This window comes from Sander lucioperca, chromosome 5 (assembly GCF_008315115.2).
Source record: "Sander lucioperca isolate FBNREF2018 chromosome 5, SLUC_FBN_1.2, whole genome shotgun sequence".
In the NCBI taxonomy this organism is placed as follows: Eukaryota; Metazoa; Chordata; class Actinopteri; order Perciformes; family Percidae; genus Sander; species Sander lucioperca.
In genome coordinates, this window is record NC_050177.1 from 22,932,905 (window position 1) to 22,953,230 (window position 20,326).

The 20,326-nt window shown below is 43.2% G+C and overlaps 1 protein-coding gene across 6 annotated transcripts in view; it reads right to left on the reverse strand.

The window, feature by feature from the left end:
• The window catches only part of robo1 (roundabout, axon guidance receptor, homolog 1 (Drosophila)), a 233,160-nt gene that overhangs the window by 24,001 nt on the left and 188,833 nt on the right, over window positions 1-20,326 (reverse strand). For 5 of the 6 annotated variants that reach the window (XM_031297575.2, XM_031297572.2, XM_036001487.1 and 2 more), the window contains 12 exons: window positions 17,369-17,489; window positions 15,988-16,126; window positions 15,670-15,797; window positions 11,297-11,305; window positions 10,216-10,340; window positions 9,806-9,977; window positions 7,958-8,163; window positions 6,009-6,090; window positions 3,328-3,496; window positions 3,069-3,235; window positions 2,496-2,617; window positions 552-783 (listed from right to left, as the gene is read on the reverse strand). In XM_031297575.2, the coding sequence (XP_031153435.1) occupies window positions 552-783; window positions 2,496-2,617; window positions 3,069-3,235; window positions 3,328-3,496; window positions 6,009-6,090; window positions 7,958-8,163; window positions 9,806-9,977; window positions 10,216-10,340; window positions 11,297-11,305; window positions 15,670-15,797; window positions 15,988-16,126; window positions 17,369-17,489 (1,672 nt within the window). The remainder of the gene's footprint in view (window positions 1-551; window positions 784-2,495; window positions 2,618-3,068; window positions 3,236-3,327; window positions 3,497-6,008; window positions 6,091-7,957; window positions 8,164-9,805; window positions 9,978-10,215; window positions 10,341-11,296; window positions 11,306-15,669; window positions 15,798-15,987; window positions 16,127-17,368; window positions 17,490-20,326) is intronic. The other variant, XM_031297573.2, reaches the window with a different exon arrangement.

A 20,326-nucleotide genomic window follows, 5' to 3' on the forward strand; every position in this document is an offset into this window, starting at 1 on the left:
ATGAATGCAACATAAAAAGACATAATCACAGTTTGACTGAGTGTTATAAAAAAACAGGCATATTTTATGCTTATGGGAGAACAAACATTATGTTTAGAGCTCTGAAAACAATTATCAAAAAAATTAGGAACAAAGCTGAAACCAGCAGAAAAAAGATCAAAACACTCCCACACATGCAACACACACAGACACTTTCTAGTAAACACTCTTTTCTCTTAACTGTTCACTACAGATTAGAATTTGCAGTTGGGTTTCAACCAAACCTCATGAGACTGCCACAACCACACCCTATGAGAAATTAGTATAACACTTGCACTGGAGTGTTGTATATGGGTTTCCATAGGACCTTTTAAAGAGCTGAACATCCATCCTAGCATGCTTGAATACACATTTGATAATCCTGCCCTCACTGCCTGCTGTGAACAGCTGTTGTATGCTCTCACACATGCAAGCTGTGCATATAAAATTGTGTAAACATGAAAACATGCATGCACGCATGCAAGCACCAGAGCAAACGCGCACACAGTCACACACATTCACATCGCCCCCACCTTCCTCCAGCGTCTTGCCAATTTTGACATCACTGTCTGTTCCCTGGAATTCATTGAAGAAGGGGCGGACTTTGAATTCATATGTGACCCCCTTACGGAGCTGTGGCACAACAGCGCTGTCTTCCCCAGGGGTGCGCACCTCGAACACAGCCCATTCACTCCTCTGCAGCCCCTCCGGTGAAGGCCTATACATCACCTTGTAGCCCTGGATGTACTGGGACTGCTGCTCCACCTTGTGAATGGCACGGCAACACAGAGACAAACGATGGTCAGCTTGACTTGATTAGACAGTTCACAGTGGGAAATGATACAGTAATGTAATAGATGGTAGCATTACTGGACAGCTCATGGATTTGTGCAACTGATACGCCAGGCGCTGGATGGAACAGGGTGCTAACTCATCACATCACCCCTCTGTTTATCCATCCACATCTACATCTCTCTTTTTGAATGTCTGTCTATGCGCCATTTGGAGCAGCAGCGATTTGTGCAAACCACAGTATGAGGTCATTGGCCAGAGGTTCCTCTAAGTCTGGAGCTGGTTAAACAGGGCCCCGGCTCCCAGAACAGCCTGTCTCATCCTGTCCTGCTCTCCAGTGTACTGACTGGCTGCTGAAGTCAAGGAAGAGGGGGAAAGTGGATATTTATACAGAGTACCACAAGCTGAGAATGCAGAATGAAGTTTAACAGCATCTGATGTAGCTAAATAAAGCAAATAAATGTGACTGTAATTATTTTAATCCGAGAATAACTAAAGTTGCTTTGTGATCCAGCATGGCTGGGGAAAAGAATAACTGCTAACCCGTATGCTAATATTGCTACGACTCCCTGTGGAAGGCAAGCAGCACTGGCTTGTAAAGATTTTAGTGATTTCTTTATCCCTCCCTCGTAAAATATGCTGCCGGCTCAGGTGGTCTTCATTAGCCTGAAAACTGTGCAACCATTTACCACAACACAAAGGAAAATGTAAAACCAAGAAACTCCACATTGGGAATAGATTTTACTGTGCAAAACAAGGAAACCGTGGCGCTTAACTATACTGTCAGTCTCCCTCATGTCATGTGTTTTTTGGAACATTCCAAGGAGACAGGGTAACTGGGCAGTAATGTTTTAAATCAGTCTTGACATGTCAGTATCCTTTTTTACGTTTCCTCAGTCCCATTCATCACTCACTATGGCACTTCATAATACCTGGGAATGCTGGGGTGGCCTTATGTCAAAAGGCAAAACAGGGACTGTTCTTACCTTTCAGTGAGCCATGGCACAGACTAATATCTACTATGTAAGGTGGACAGTATAGCTATATTGTCTCATTATCTAAAGAAACATATATTAACCAGATCAATTGCAGATGGACATTAGTACTTCATATTTAGCTTGTACCAGCAAAGAAAAGCCACCATAAGCTCCTACTTCTACTTCTACGTCTTCCTCTCCCACCTATCCGTTTTAACATCTGTAAGCCATTTCCACTTAAGAGCATGAGTTGGCTGCCTCTTCCTTCTCACTTGTATTATTTTAACAGCCGTCAAGTGTTTTCAATCTGAGAGGGCACAGGCTGGCACACCACACACTGCTTTATGGTGCTACAAGGCCTGCAGAAGGCTGGGCTCTGTACACTGTTTTTTGGGCAGTTGAGCAGTCCACTGTGGGCGAAGCTGCAGATTTCTGGTCACTGGCCAGTCGACCACTTCAAGCTCATGTCAGATGGACACTAAGAACAAGCTGCTCTCTGCTGTGTCCTTCCTCTGTAGGGTGCAAGGACATTAGCGCATTCGCTCGGCTGAGTAGCCTGACAAATTGACCATGGGCATATCACTAAACTAACCTTGGAGCTTTGGTGACCAGCTATAGCAATGATCCATATGGCAATCCGTAGCTGGCTGCAGCTGGCAAAAGAAAAATAAGTGACAATAGAGCATTCGGGGAGAGAATTATACTCACTGTCCACTGCACCCTGACAGAGGAGGAGGAGAGAATGGTGGGGTTGTGCAGGTGGATGACCACATCTCCCAACTCCCTTTGGATCTGACGATGGTCCACACCCTGACTGGTGGGAGGGATATCTGTATGCAAAAGCACACACATTAAAAACCAATCAACTTGTCTAGAGCTGCAAAGATTAATCGATTAGTTGTCAACTATTAAATTAATTGTCTATTGTCTAACTATTTTGATAATCAGTTTGAGTTCTTTTTTATGAAAAAAAAAATTCTCAGATTCCAGCTTCATAAATGCAATATTTTCTACTTTCTTCACTCTGTGACAGCAAACTGAATATCGTTGAGTTGTGGACAAAACAAGACATTTAGGGACGTCATCTTGAGCTTTGGAAATCAGTGACCGGCATTTTTCACCATTTTCTGACATTTTATAGACCAAAATACTAATCGCTTAATCGAAGAAATAATCAACAGATTAATCAACAATGAAAATAATTGTTAGTTGTAAACTACAGAAAAACCATAACTGCTGTACTGTATATCAAATTCATATCGGTAAGAAGGCAGTTCTCACCTTGTGTTTTCACAGCTTCAGTGATAGGACTGGGATCACTCAGCCCATAGGCATTAGCTGCCCGTACTAAGAAGAGGTAGACTGCACTGGGCTTCAAGCCCTTCAGTACAAATGACTCAGTTTTCACATGCTCTGCCAAGGTCTGCCAGCTGCTCCCTGATGCATGACTGTGGACACACAACAGAACAAAATAACATTTAAAAGACTGTATTAAGCCATGCAGTTATTTTGTTTATTGATCTTTACTGATTAGTTTTACCTGAAGGCCTCTATTATATAGGAGGTGGGTGTGGCTCCGGCATTAAGGTTAGGTCTCCAGGAAAGGGCGACAGAAGTGCGGGTAACGTCAGTGACCTCAGGTTTGGAAGGGGCACTGGGGATCAGGTTTGGGTCAGTAGGTCTGTTTGGCTGGACTGGGACTCCAAATTCTTAATGTAGAACAGACAGAAGGTAAGAAATAGAGAGAATGTAGTTTAATGCTATTTCCCAGTAAACAAAAAGCATGCAATATTTCCAACCTTAAATATCACCCTTATTTGACTTGCTCTTTAAAGTGCCCATATTAAGAAAAAAACACTTTTTCTGGGATTTGGGGTGTTATGTTGTGTCTCTGGTGCTTCCAAACACATACAAACTTTGAAAAAAATCCATCCATGCTGTTTTGAGTGAGATACAGTTTCTGAATGTGTCCTGCCTTCAGTCTCTGGGTGAGCTGTTCAAAATCGGCATGGCTTGTGACGTCACAAGCCGAAACGAGCAGGCTAACCGCAACCATTAGCTCGTAGCATGCTAATGCTAACGCTAGCATGCTAACGCTAGCATGCTACCTCGTTCTCAATAGCAATGCACTGCTACAACACACACAAGTTCACCATAATCTACAAAAGAACTACTTACATGTGCGCCCTCATTTAGAAGTCTCCCAGCTAATCCTGCCTTGTAACTGACCGGAGTTGTAGAAACAGCCTCTTTTACTGTCTATGGAGCTAGCTAGCTGACATGATCTACATCTGAGCTACTGGGCATGTGCAAGTGCAATCAAAGATAGTACAGAAAAAGAAGAAGAAAAGAGGTCTCACTCTGTAGCTAAAACAGAGACCAGGTGAAAAGAGGATCTGCAGCAGTGAGAGAGAGCACTGCAGTACAACAAAAATATGGTGTTTTTTGAAAATTAAACCATGTAATCCTATTCTGGTACAACCTTAAAATACAATTATGAACCTGAAAATGAGCATAATATGGCTGCTTTAATATCTAGAATATGATATGGCGGTCAATGGATTCAAATATTTAATCGGGATTAATCGCATGATTGTCCATAGTTAACTTGCTTTTTTTTGTTTTAAATGTACTTTAAAAGGGGTATTTCTTGAGTTTTTATCATCTTATCAACATGGGAGCAGACACATTTGCTTTATGCAAATGTTTATTTTTATTGCATCAATCCAAAACAATGAGCAATACTGTCTAGAATATTCTCCAGAGTAACCTCAAGGTACTGTATGCTCAAAAAATATGCTTAAAGAAATAAAATGGCAAACTCAAGTCCATCAAGCCACAACAGATGGGCATATTTACATTACTAGGTAATGTAGTGAAGAAGAACTTTTCCTGCTTCGGTCCCCCTACAGGTTGGAAGTGGAATTGTCCATTACATTACATTGTCCAGTTCATTCGAACTACAGATCCGCTGTCACTACCCAATGTGAGTCGAGTGCAGATGTGAGTTGCGCATGCATCACTTTGCGACAGGTGTTGGAGCTTCGCAAAGGACGACTTGTAAAGGCTTGTTCAAGTTATACAGATATATAACGTTTGCCAAGTTATTCTTTGTAAGAAAACAACACTATGTTTGTTTGTGATCCTCGCTAGAGGCTGAAGTAGCCTACAAGAACCTGCTAACGAGAGACTTCTGTAATGTCAAGACAATAAAAATGGACCTACATAACAAAGTTGGTTCACTGCTGGCTACAAGTTAGCAATCAAACACAACAAAGGCTGTCACTTGAATGGCGTTTTGAGCTAACGTTAGCAATCAAACAATCATAGCTAGCTAAAACGTTTGCCGGATCCCTTGGCGTTATGCCGTAAACCGTTTAAATCTGAGCATGCGCAACTCACATCTGCACTGGACTCACATCGGGTAGTGCCACAGCTAGCGAACTTTTTTTTTTTTGCAGGATGGTAGGGGAAGAACCCGCCCTACTCTCCCTCTGAATGGCTAGTACTTGTTGCCTGCTCTGGTTGGGTTGGTTAGGTTTAGGCAAGAGGCATAGACAGTATATAGAGTGGACCGACAGATCCCATGTCTCTGGACGGAGAAGGCCATTAGAAGCACTTTTCCGGTGAGCGCTGAGCGTTACTGAGCAGCCTCCAACTGAGAGAGACGACGTAAATGTGACGTGAGCAACGTGAAAATGCTAGTTAACATTAGTAATTAAACTTAAACAGCTAATGTTAGTCGAAACTGCCTGCGAGCTTCTCCTGTACTATCTGTACTAGCCATAATGTGAGGTACAAGGTAATGGAGCCTTTTATACATTGTTGTGTTTCTTTAGAAATAAACAATGGACAAATAGAGTCTTTAAACGCTTCAGATGTAAAGTTATTCTCTGTCAAAGTGGCGTCAAAATGAATGGCAGTCAATGGAATGCTAACGGGGGGTGAGTGCTTATTAGCATCAAAATGGCGCCATAGGAGGTTCGGGTTGTGAAAGACGCTTACCCCCTTGAGCGCTGCTGCATCGCTTCCTGAATGATTTCCCCAACTACGGATCGGGCCAAGGGACCAGATTTACAGAACGCGCATGCGTCAAATAATCACGCTGAAAGGAATTTGCGTTAAGTCGTTATCGCGTTAATTTTGACAGCCCTAAACATTTGTATGCGTTAGAAAACTCCTACTGAATGACACTAAACCTCAGTATTGGATAAGTCTTACCGTGGACCTCTAAGTAGGCTTTCCATGAGGCCTCTCCACTGGGTGTGGAGGCGATGCAGGTGTAGGTTCCAGTGTCACCAAGCTGGAGGAGAACAGAGGGGGATATTTGGTTAAATGGAAACTATTCAAATTTGTGCCACAGTTTCCTGAAATAGTAGTAGTCTCTTTCCCTCTTTCTGCCTCTTGCTATCTCGTCCCCACCATCACTGCTCTGCTTATTGACATTCTGCTGGAGTCTGTAGCAGGCAGCTGTCATTGCCTGATAATCTCAATACCACCTCTTTCATAGCAGAAACTGGGGGAAAGCAGCTGGAAAGGCCAAGTGGCAGACCATTCCTAGTCAAATGGAAAAGATTTTCACAGGATCATAGACTAATTGGAGATCTTTCTCTCACTCTACCATCCCCCTGGGTACCAAACATGGAAGCGACTACTCTGTGTGCAACAGATGTGGTGAAAAGCTGTAGTGAAGATATATGGTAGAACCTTGATTATTCATACACCTTTAGATATAAAAAGGAAGTTGGGAAAACTAACATTTCAGAGTATGCATTGGTGAACTAAACTGTAGTAATTTGTAGTTTAGTTACAGTTTAATACAGGAACTACCCAACACCGAAAAGCACTCAGAGTTTACCTGTCTCTCTAAGGCTGAAGTTGTTTTTTAATAATGTGTTCACGAGAAAATAGAACTGACACAAAATGATTGTATTGACACCTGGATGTGTCAAATCATTTGTTTCTTGGCTCATGGCCTTTTAATTGAAATCTGTTGAGTTTTTGAGATGGCTAGCTGACAGGCTAATAAACAAAACATAACCCTGTTGGTAAAAGTATATAGCATATTTTCACACTGTTGCATTTTTAAAATATGTCTACTATGTCAACTGCAGTCAAAGTCTGTAGGTAAGACAAATCATTCTGTTGTAATGTGCTGGTGATGCACAGTACGCTAAGGGCTACGGTGCTGGAGTGTACACAAAACAAAGAGAGAAAAACAGAATGAGATAAATTGTTTAAATAACTGAGCGTGAAGCTGTCGGGCCAATGACCCTCAAGGTGTATATTTTTTTGTCTGGCAGGTAAGAAAATGTATTAACACTCAAAAACAATAACACTCACACGCCCACATTAGTAAAATAAATTACCTCACGCATCAAAAACATCTTCATTAAAATGTTGTCAGGGAGAAATGACAAATTCATTAATGTAAAGTGCCTGCAGAGTTTACTGGGCTACAGCAGGAGAGGGGTTCAGACGCACCCCCTTCTGCCTGGCGGCCCAATCATACTGCAATCTTGTCACCACAAGACATGCCAGCATTCATCAGAACACCGCAAACTGACATGAACTCTGACCCTGTGACGCCTCCATCTGGAAGACACGTCAGCACCCCCTACTTGTCTCTCCCATAGAGTGCGTCCAGCATCACGCAGCTTGCCATCTGATCACACACACACACACACACACACACACACACACACACACACACACACACACACACGCACACATACACATATGCGCTCATACACAAAATTACACACAAAACCCACTGTGCTTGCTGACTGACAGGAACTGCAGACTGTTCGACTTCACAGACTCCATTTCAAACCCGCGACAACTGACTGACAGCCCACTGAGGGCTGGTTGCTGGCAGGGAACACATGCTTTATTTACCAACCAGCGGGGGTTAGCGCAGCACATTATGGACAACTTTGAAGTTTATATGAATTCGGATTAAGACATAAAAGGCAGCCTAATGAAAAAATCTTGAATAAAAATACAATTATATTTCTATAGAAATAGAAATACAAGGTGAGTTTATACATACATAGTCAAATTACAAATGAACTCCAAATGCCACAGAACAGTCCTGGGCGCGGTGTACTTTGCTTGATGTTAAAAAGGGATCTAAGCATGTTTGTACATGTGAGCAGCAGGTGTCTTACCTTTGCATAGCGGATCTGCAACGCGCCCGTGTCCACCTGTTTGACCCTGGAATCATGAGTGGACACCAAGACACCATCCTTCCTCCACAGGATGGTGGGGGTGGGGTTCCCTGTTGCCACACAGTTAAGGACCACTGTGCCGTCCACAGCTACTGACTGATTGGTTGGGCCCTGTCGAATAACTGGTGGCGGGCGGTCTGACACAACTGTGGAAGGAGAATGAGCAATTATGTGGAAAGGTGGAGGGAGAAAAACTGTGGCACAGGGACAGAAAGAACAGCAGATTCAGACAATTACATTTAGCTTGTGTGAAAAAAACACACAAAAGGCAGAGGATCTGCCAAACAGCATGTAGCAATGTAAGCATGTGAAAACTGCAAAGGTAGTGGGAGAGGAATTACATCCAATTTTCAGAACTGGAAACAATTTTCTAATCATTCAGCAGCAGGAGTCGAACTTAGCCAAATAAAAGCAGTGTAATTAAAACAAAACAGCCTCAAATACTTCAGGCTTCTCGCTGCAGCTCTAACAGACGCTTGGCACTACCCATATCAATGCTAGCGGCCAACAATCCCCTGGCCCATCCCCCAGCCATAAAAAACAAAACAAGGGGAAAAATGCATAAAAACACATCTAGCCAGAACAGACAATGTTATCAGCATGAGGACGTTTAAACTCCTCCTCCCTGCCTCACAGCATGTGAACCCTGGGTGTTCAACCAGTACACACAAACAACAGAGACATAGACAGAAAGCATGTATTTGACAGAAAGAAAAAGGCAGTCATGTGCAGCGAAAAGAGGGGAAGAGGAGGCAAAGGGAGAAGAGATGTGGGAGAAACTTTAATTAGATGCACACGATCATTTCTTCATTTTTATTTTATCTCTACTGCGTGCGATTAATCATGTTCCTGCTATAGGTTGTCTGCCTCTCTCTGATTATTATTATCATTTACAGCACTATTGATGACCATTGCTGTCAGCCTCACTGATTTACTAGCAACTTACATTCAGTTAGGAGCAATCAAATTAATACCTAACACAGTGTAAAGGCAACACATAATGATGTACGTATGTGTGCAGAGATCCTCAGAACCATGCTGCGGTGTAATCTCTTGGCCGCTTTGTCTTTGCTTTTGTGCCGGGGATGGTGCAATTACTAAAACATTGTCAGCATGACCTGTAATTACCAGATCTGCCTGCGGAGAAGTGGTGGCCTCAGAGCGGCCTGCTCACTTTAATAACTGTTATTATTATCCAGAGAGCATGGCAGAATGAGAGAGAGAAGAGGAGCATAACATTGTAGGACCTGAAATGAAGAAGGACATTTGGTAAATGAAGGGATGGTTCTAGGTGTGTCATTGACAAAATAATAGCTGCCCAGATCTCTGTGGGAATAATGGAAAAGAAGCCAAGGTTAGTTCACCAGGCTGACAGGGATTGGCTAGCAGAGTAATTAGAGGACCCAATCCAGACCTCACCACACAGCCACAGTCTTCCAACAGTAGACAGCAGCAAGCCAGCCATGGAATACCGAAGGAGACATCAGCCAGTGTGAAGCCATTGAAGCCAGATACTGAGCCACGGTCTGGGTGCACAGGCACCAGAGAGTCTCTACCTCTGACAGGAACACACTGAACAGGCCAGACCGAACCTCACAAACCTCAATTCGGATATTAATATGCTCTATGGCACAACCACAGCTTTTCAGATGAACAGCATTATCTTCATGAGCCAAAGATGATCTGAAATACCAATATTTATCCACTCAAGTTTTCTCTCAGTATTCCTCTAATTCCCTCTGAGACTTTGCTGTATGCAGAAATTGTGTTTAAAAGAAGCTTGCTTACCATCTGTGATCTCTAGCAGAGCCTTGGTGAGGACACTGCCAGCAGTGTTGATGGCCTGGCAGCTGTAGTATCCCATGTCTGAGCGTTCAGCATCAGTGATGGTCAGGTCCCCAGACTGAGATACAGAAAATCGGCTGGAGGGTTGAGGAGGTTGGTAGGAGAAGAGCAGGTTCTGTAGGGGATGAACACAGATCACATACAGTCAGACTTTTATTAATTGCTATTTATTTGCTAGTTAATTGGATAGGTTGAAGATTTCACTCCAAAATGGTATATGCATGCAATCTATCAAGTGAACTATGCCTACAAAATAATTCTTTCCAAAGCTTTGAATGAGTATGCTAGCATGGTCTCCAAACGGATAAAGAGTGTTTTGAAATGAAAACCTTTGTCATATTTTTTTTGTTTACCTGACTGCCTTCCCGCTGCCAGAAAATGGCTGGCTGTGGGTTTCCAGTGGCCTCGCACTGGAAGGTGACGGTTCTGCCAACCCCAACCACCTGGTTCCTCGGTCTAACCACAAATGCCGGGGGCACTGGAAGGACAGCCATGAGAAAGGTTAGCCATTGAATAGACAAACACACCAAAGTATATTATTATAGTTATTATGATGTTACAGTTACAAGTGGCCTGGGCTATTTGAATGAAAGACAAAAGGCATTTGACTGCAGTTACTGTATGGTGCCTTAATTCAAATGTGTTCTTAAGAATTCAGGCTCTCTTTTTAAAACTGTGCACAGTGTGTGCACAGTAGATTAACCAGTACGCTGATCAAATAAAAAAAGCAGGCATATTATAGTTGTAATGAACAGAAATATCAATGGTTACTCCCATGCCCACCTCATTTGCATAGGCAAGGGCATGGACCATTAAAATTTACATGGAAATGGGGAATAAATTTGAGCCATCTGTCCATGCTGACACCCTCCAATAGCACAGGCCTCAACCAGGATGCGGTATCCATGCATCTTAATGACAAATTCCATTTCAGACTAAGTGTGTTGTCTTGGCCCAAGGTTATCCATGCTGCTCTGCGGTGACACTAGGCTTTGCTGGTCTATAGGCCATCTATGTGAGGACACACACCCTGAACCTAGAGGTCCTAGAATAGGTCATCTACTATTATAAATCAGCAAATATTTGAATTTGTTGTATACAGGGGCAGTGTATTAGATAAAGTAAGGCAATCTGGAAGCTGTCATTTCATTTCATATGAAATACAGTTGTAATATGTCCATGAATAAGATGGGGTGTTTGGTAATGCATAAAAACAGGGAAATAATAGAATGAAATGATGCGGCTTTACCTCGGAGGCCCAAGCTGAGCATATTTTTACCCATTAATGTCCTTTTGTCACTGTTGCCCATGACAACAGAAACATGAGTGCTGATTGGAGGGTGGAGAAGTGATGGGAGGAGGATGGAGGGGGGTTGTGACAGCTTCCTGTCTCTGTCAGGCGGTGAATAGGTGACGGGTGACATTTCAACTTACCAGACATGACTAAAAAGGAAACAAAAACACAACAACAAAAAACCCAAAGATGAATACATAAATAATAAACAGCATGACATAAAGAGGAGAGATAAGAAAAATAACAATGCGATGTACATGGGAACAAATAGTCATGTTGTCATTATGCTATGATTAAAAGACATGTCATATTTCACCCTCGACTCAAAGCACAGGGACCACATGATACACACAGCAAAGAATAATTACCATGGGTGATCAGGAATGCATTAAAAATGCGTACACACAAGAAAACATCAGATTCAACATTCCTTCTTAGTCTTGGGACATACTCAAGGACAGAAAAAATGCTGGATTAAGTACATTAAAATGACCAAAAAACAGACAATATGAAACACACAAGACAGATGTTTTATGCTTAGGAAACAAAATGCTTTGTTTAATTTTTTCCTTTCTTTCCAGGTGTTGTGTGAAGGTGAATGTCCCTGTACCCTTAATGAGGTTTAGAGCACCCTGAGGAGCAGCTGAATCACAGTCCCTCAAACTCAGCCTTGCAAATGTAGGCCTGGTTCATAAAACCACAAGGTGAATGTTAACTGTCACTCTTTGGCCATAAATCTCCCCCGGCCAATCACTCACCTTATCTAATCTGTCTGCTTCAACGGCTCCCACGGAAACATAAACGCTGTCAGTCAGATTAATGACCAGCCCCTCCCTCTCCCCCTGGTGGCCTTTAAAATGCAGATAAGACTAGCATCAAACGCTCCCAGAAGAAGACGCTCACCGCTATCCTTGTGCGAGAGGCTCTAGATGCACAAAACCATGAGAACCTACACACCCACAGATGCACAAACCCCCTACAACACCTACACACATGCATTCATGTGTGTCTAAGCCTTTAATTAGGTAACCCTACCTCTCCCATGCTGCTGTGATCACAGTTGTGGACCTAGAGGGAGAGGTGAGTCTTAAATCGGACCAGTTTACTTTGTTGTGGACTTTCCGCTAGCTCACAGCGCAGAAAGGAGTCTCTATCAAACAGCTGATCAGAGCGGCTGAGGGAAAACACACTGAGCATGGTGGCCTCCTGCCCAATAGGAGGCAGGCTGTACACCAAAGACCACAGCAGAGATATTAATGGGGATTTGAGCAGTACTGCTGTTCAGTAGGCCTGACATCAACACTAGTAGTAAGACTGCATGCGGAGGATTTAGCATGATTAATCATATCTCCCATTGAGAGGTCTGTAGCATGCTTTAAATGCTCTGTCCTCGGAGATTTTGCATCAACTAAAATGTGGTCCTCAAGTTTTATGACATGTCTCACAAGTAAGAACCAGTGTCAGGGATAGTGAGTAATACACAATGAGCGCCTATTCGAGGGTTAAGATAAATCAAATGTAGAGATGATACAGAGATAGAACAATACAATGCATCCATTCTATATGTGGCACCCAACAGGGATTTGGTATTTATCATGGCTGTAACAGCACACAGTCGGCTGACAGAAAAGTTCCTCTCACTCGCTCTCTTTTGGCACCAGTTCCAAGTCTCCTTCCAGACCCTTTACATGGGTTATTAGCAACGCTGCTCTGGGGACTACCATTCCATTCAAGACCTTACTACACATAAATCACTGCTAATGGCAAACTTAACCAGCTGAGAAAAAAATAACACATTGATTTTTTTGAATTCTGTCCAATGCAGTCTGAAACAACATATTTACATTCCTATGGTGGAAGTCCACTGGAGAAGTTTAATTAACAAAATACTGCATAGACATTATCTAACCACACCCAGATCAGAATGTCTTTGTCTGATTCTTAAATCTTTAAAAGAAAACATACTCTCACATGTATGCACACCCTAAGCAGCCTTAATAGCTGAACAGCCCATCTCACTGCTACACTCTCATGTGGCTTAGATTAATGATTTTACGATGAAACTATAAATACGCCTGGTGACTTGGCCAATTATGCGTTTCTTCCATCAATCAATGAAATATTTTACTTGACATATTTATAAGTCCAAAGGAGGTGTAGTAGACTGACAAACACGTGTGTAAGACAGTAATTCACTGATTAGGTTAGTAACGAGAGCAGAGCACATTGAAAGAAAAATAGCCCAGGGCACCACTTCCACAATGTCGACATTGTTCACTGACACTCTGACCATGGAAGGTGTGAAACTCCCCCTCTGTCCACACAGAGCTGGATTCTTCTCCTAAACTGTCCAGCACCTTAAAGGGATTAGCTTTGAATATCTTCAAAATTGTGTGTCTTGTTATATTTTTTAATATCATTTTCACATACCATATTGTAATGATAAACAAATTGCAAAATGACACTGCAGGGAATGACTTCTATATTTAACCTTCTTTTTTTTTTTCGGAAAGAAAATCAAATTTTAACTCAGTTGGTTTTATCGTCCATTAACACATCACAGCACAACACTTTACTTCAAAGAATATTTACATTATTTCCACTCTGGCCTTACATATCGGAATATCCATTTTGTGGTGTATTTCTTTCTGCCAGTGGCTCCCTACCACAGAAATTATATTATTCAGCTGCGCAGTTATTCTTATGCAGTGGCTGAGCGATCTTGCCATACTTTGACTCTTGATGTACAAGCGACAGCATTGCCCACTAAACCCACAGACTAAAATCCTGCCCCCCACATTACTGTTGTCTTCACTGCTACAGCGACATCCTACTACCTATACATCGTTTCACTACTTTGGCCTGTTCAGACCTACAATTACCCGGCCTTTCTTTCCTTTCCTGTCCCCGCATCTGTAATTAGAAGCATGTCATTTCCGGGCATGGGACTGTGGCCTGCTTGTCTTTAATTAACAGGACTACTCAGTGCCCACAGCCTCCCTGGCCTCCTCATGTACTGGGCTGGATGAAGCTCAGGGATCTGAAGAGTAGATAGAAATGGTTTCTAGGAACTTTGTAAGCTTAGAGGTTTAGGCATCAGTCAGATCTAACCATGGGAGTAGAACAAGGACTGCTATTATTCATGTTATGCCCTCACCTGATCTTTCACTCAAAGAAAGCATCAAAATGTGTCCCCTAATTGTATGACAGAGGTTCTTCATTGCTGAAGTATAATTAATTAAAGTGCTTTACTTTGGTTTTATTCCTCTGTATCTCATAACATAAGGGGTTATATGTAAAAAAAACAAAGAGGGCTAGTGCCTTGCTTCTGCATGCAGGCAACAGGGAATTGGCCTGAGGTTAAGACATTTCATTTCCACTGAGGACAAGGTTTTAGCATTTCAAATACAATACTAAGCCAGGAGAACAGCTTATTGAACCAGTGCATCAATGCTGTTCTCTTTCATTAACTAAGCTTTCATCAGGGAGAGGGAAAGAGGGAAAAAAAGGCAATAAGAGAAGTAGATATATTGATGGGTGTATTGGCAGGTCTGCCTAATCTTGCTCTTGAAACCAATCTAAAGAATGCGGTATGGTGGAGAAAATCAAGAAATAATTGCAAAGGGTAGCCATGTGAAGATGAAGTATCTGTCTTTGCAGGTGGGGGTTGTAGAGAGGAATAAAATCACCTTGTCTCTTTATATCTCTGCTGCGTTGACTGCTGGGAGTGACATTAATATGACTGACCTCACCACAAAAACCTCTCTCCCCCTCTATCCTCTTCACCACAATCGGCTCCAGCCCCAATTCCCAACCCGTTCTGCATCACTGGCGAGCCGCCACCAAGACCAACGTACTCACTGTCCTTCCATCCAATCCCCATCTCCCATGCACTAAGCCTCCTCCTCCTTCCCTCCCTTCTTCTCTCAGCCGATTCCCAACATTCCCATTAGCTTGGCATTAAATGGCCCCTGTGTTCCTCTGACTCTCAGGAGGGTTTAGGGGTGATCCCAGCCCCCAGTTCCTCTGAATGGTTTCTTTCTGAATGTTCACACTCTGTGACCGGCTGCTTTATATTCCAACTGTGTTAATAAGACTTCCAATGGAGAGGGCCACTGGAAACGGACAGATATTCCATAGGTTCACAAATAGTACTGTATGTCTTAAAACATGAAGGAAGACAGGCCTCCAGAGAAATGCCACTTGTATAGGGCAAATGAAATTGATTGCTGTTGAGCTCCCATGTGCACAACTCTACAGCTGTTATGGATTTTTGCGTTTCTTTTTATTAGAAATCAATCAGCTAATTGAGAGAGAATAGTTGAAAGTGATGACCGTGTGGTACTAAAGCTGAAGGCTATTATTGCAATGTGGTTGGGCTAAATTGCATTTGAATCAAGCTGCACAATGACCCCAAATGGAAATGAATTTAGAACAGGTGTCCAAGGGGCTGTAAATGAAATATCTGGCCGACTGAACAGTGTGAAACTCTCGTAACTCTATTCCACCTTACCGTGGACGGTGAGCGTGGCCGATGCCTCCGCCTTGCCCACCATGTTCTCTACCACGCAGGTGTAGGAGCCTACATCAGCCGAGGTCAGACGACGGATCTTCAGGGTGTGGTCCTCACGAATCTCATATCTGGATTAAAACAGGTATCCATGTATCAAATGTTGTCATGTACACATACGCTTTATATCCACAGAGACTCAATGCAACATGTGTCAGTTGGCGACACGGAAGAAAGCGAGCAGTTGATCAAACAAAGAGAGGGAAAGGGTGCGGGAGAAAGGTAGTGTGTGATGAAAGGGGACCAGTTGATGAATCATACCTTCCTTTGGGCAGGTCACCATCGTCTTTCCTCCAGCGCACGGTGGGAACTGGGTCGCCACGGGCCTCGCACCTGAACTCTACACTTTGGTCCACTAACACCACTTGGCTGCCTGGGCGACGCACAAAGCTGGGACGTTCTGTACAGATGAAAACAGCTCCCACGTTTAAAGTCAGAGCACAGAACGATAGTACTGGAATAATGTTTCCACTAAGTGAAAGTCATTACATCTGTTGCTTTGATTCCCTCAATTAATCTTGGTTTTGTTCTTTATAGTGAGGCTTTAAAGCTAAGTTTGAAATTAGATGGACAATTAAATAAAACCCAGTGGAAAAAGCCATTCAGAAGTTTAAGTTTTAGGTCCTGGAATGGAAATGATGAGACAATGTGAAATAATCTAATTTCGTTTTCATACAGAGACACAAAATAACAAGGTAATAGCCAATTCATGGTTAACAACAAAGGTTAAATAAGGCAAAAATACAGTCTAGACTATATGGACTAGACAGCGCACATAAGTCAAACGAAACAAAAATTAAGGACAGGAAAAAGTTACTACTTTGAGGTATATTTATATGGTTTTAATTACACGTGACTAGACTAAATTCATTGAAGACAGGACTCTGAACAAGACCTGACACAGAAAGCCTAACCTCTTGTGTCATCTTGTTAACCCCATCACCCTCAAGTCCGGCTCTGACTCTCTCTGGTCATCAAATCAAACACTACAGGCTCACCACAGCACTTCCTATGTTTAGATTTTATATTCTCTAGATGTTTCCTGATGCTCCCTGAACACCTTCCATCAGACTTAGTCCCAAAAACTAGCCAGGGTGGTTTATGATTAACCAGAGTTTCTGGGTTACGGTACTCAGTCATATGGACAAACACAAAAGCTAGGAGCTAGCTCGTTGTTGTTCCTTCTGACAGATTATAGGAGGCCACTGAGGAAAATGAGGTGGAGGAAGTAAAAAAGCTGGTGATAAAATATCAGGAGTCTGGACATGCTCTCTGCTTGGGACACCAGAGAGTATTGGGGTCAGAGGTCTCTCATGATGAAATAGGGTGCAGCTGCTGGTCACAGGGGAGAAGCTGCCTGGGCCAGGGTGGGATTCATAGTTAAGTGTGAGAATGGAGATCCTCTCACACTCTATCTGATAAAGGTCAGTGACACCATTTAGTTCCCTGGGAGATAGACAATCATAGCTTAACATCTGGATTCGGTTTCTCACTGCAGACAAACAGAAAATGTGTGTGGATATGTGTGTGTGTGTGTGTGTGTGTGTGTGTGTGTGTGTGTGTGTTTGAGGGTTAGATGTGCACGGGGAGTAAAGTAGACAACAGATTTAAATACTATAATAAAAAGAAAAATATTTATTACCAAGCACTGTAAGTTCAGCTATTTCACTTTCACGTTCTCCGACCATGTTTGTGCCGACGCACACGTACTTCCCAGCATCGCTCTTCCGGGCATTTGTGATCATCAGCTTCCCCCCGCGTATCTGAGGGAATAGAAGAGGAGGTGAGAGGAAAAACAGCAATATTAGAGTCTGAAAGACACTTGGGGTCTGTGGCTCACACAGAGAAAACAGAAAACAGCATGGCTCAAAGATTACAAAACATTTCCTGATTGCATTAAAGAATGCCTGTGAGCACTTACTCACCCAAAGGCCATTACAACACGATAATGCAATGTACTCACAAACACATAATGGCTTGGTGCTAAAGAGCATTTTTTCTATTGGGTTTTTGCTATGAGCTTACAGAGCCAGAGACAAACTGGACTACTCTATCTCTAGGCTTGTTTTGCTGTTTCCTACTTAGCTTCCACTTGAAGTCTAAATCACTATCCGTCGGCCTGAACCTCCTCAGGGTAAGCTGAGCCAAAGAACACTTTCCCAGTCCAACACAGCCGCAGGTCCCCGAGGGAACACATGAGGCACTGCAGGACTGCAAGCACTTTTTTCAGTCGCCTCAAAGAGCTTCAGGACAGTTTTGTCTATTATTGTGGGGAATGTTTTAAAGAATAGGTTTCTTGGATTGTTTTCTCTGTGTGTGCATGCAAATACAAGTGAGAGCAAGTGAACATACATACGAGCACACATGAACAGCACACACACCCAGCAGTGAATGTGTGTTTGTCCAGGTGAATGTCATGTCTGTTATTTCCCAGGGCTTTGATTACAGGCCAGAGGAGATGCTTTGTTCTCAGGCAGTCAGAAAGACAGCCCCGGCCCCAACACAGGCCCCTCAGCCCTTCTCTCAGCTCACAACCATGCCAGTCAGCGCAGAGGCAGACAATAGCATGGTGCACCAATGATCTCTTTGCCTTGATGGAGGCTTAAGGTTTTAAATGCACACATCAGCTTGCAAGACCAGGACCACCACCTGCAAGCATGTAATTGATAGCCTCATTAGAGTACCACTGACAGAGAGCTTGACACACAATATTGCAAATGCGTGACTGCCATGTTAAACTCAAGCCCTCCTACATGTGTGTTCACTTGCGAGCTATGATCCATCTCAGTAAGTCTACGTCACTGTACTCTGTAGTCAAGTTTTCATCACTTGCACATGATGAACAAACAAAAAAACGGTGTGTTTATGTATTTTAGTTTTTATACTGTACAGTCGTAATGATAAGTCTTATTCTTGAAGGACAACTTTACAACCGCACACATTCTTCTGGTTCTGAGGGATTCCTCAGTCCTTTACCCCTGTTTAATATTCATGGTAAAGCAGGAGGGCAAAGGAACTTGAAGAGGCTGTGGAAAGCTGGCTTATTTAGGGCACCCCGTGGTGCTGGAGGAGTTTGAAGTATCATTATGTTACTGTTTGTTTGAGGAAAGGCTTACCAGTTAAAACACTGTGACACTCAGAAAGGCCCAAGGTCAGGGCAGACCATAGAGCAGAGAAAGAGGGGGGTGTACTGTTGGGTCCACAGGGCATTGACATGAGGATCCACTTAAGGCCCCATCCACTCTATCCATATTCGTACCTCTGTGTGTCTGTGGCAGTTTCCCATTCTCCACAGGCATATTTGGAGTGCCAGAGCAGCAGGGACTCTGAGAGCAAGTAAATGAATGCAGCAGCGGTGCTCTTTTTGCATGCATATCCTCTCCACACAACACAGTGATGCACACAGGCTGCTGAAAGCCCCAACAATCTGACCATTATCCCTGCATTACAGGGAGATGGCTCTATCCTGTTGCCTTTTGTCACATGTCATTCGGCAATGCTGATAATGGGGGGGGAGCCTCTATTCAGCATGCATTCTGTTGGTATTCACACAGCCGTTCATTTTCCAGGCTGATAATTAGCCACAACTATTGCACAAAAGGAGGAGGACAATGTGCTGCATTTGGGCCGTTTATGATGTAGCCAACAAACTCTTGCTCTCAGCAGACAATGGTCTAGTCTTAAATACTGGCATTTTTCCTGTTTCTGTTTATTTATCCTTTACTCATTGCTGGTGAAAGACCTGTTTGACAAAGTTGAGAAGAATGTTGCCAGCTACTGCTGGTGGCACAGCAGCATTACAGGGTAATAGTCCTACCTCACTCTTTATGGCTCAGTGGGAAACTTTTCACAACCACCCCACATGAAGTCATGAATATATGCGAGACGGCACACAGCCTTTCACTGGTGTTTACACACACAGCTGACTAACATAGATAGAAAAACAGAAGGGTTGCGTCTGCTGTGTCTGCCTCTCTCTGAAGTTTGTTCCCTCTTTATGCTGCAGCCACCAAAGCCAAGCCGACCCATCCCAGTAAAGTGCAGTACAGAGAGAAAATGGTTTGGGACCTCCCTCTGATCACCAGTGATCACCAAGGAGACTGCACGTTCCAGCATGTTGCATGGTGGGAGGAATGAGCTGAACCAAACACAACAATGCAGGCTGGATGAGAGGGGAGGGGGGGGGCTTTGAAGAGCTCAGCTGTTCATCATAAACAAACTATGGACATCGCCCCATGATTGTCATATTTCTAATACAACTTGATCTGTTAACATGGGTGTCCACAGGCGACCGTGCAGACTCCCATCTGTCACCACAGTTGATTACACATACTTAGATAGTCATAGGTGATGTCTAGCGCTACTTTCAAAGTGGTCATTTGGGAACACTCACTCTGTGAGGTTTTGTGCTTGACAGGAAGTTTACAGTGAGCAACACCAGCTGGTCCACAGAGCTCTGATAAATCTACCAGACCCTGTTTTTAGTTCCACAGAAGGGCCAACACTGCTGCCGGCTACAAGGACACAACTCTGAGTCATTTAGCCTGTGTTACAGCAGCAGTGTTCACAACATTTACTCCAAAGAGTTCACCCATTCAGC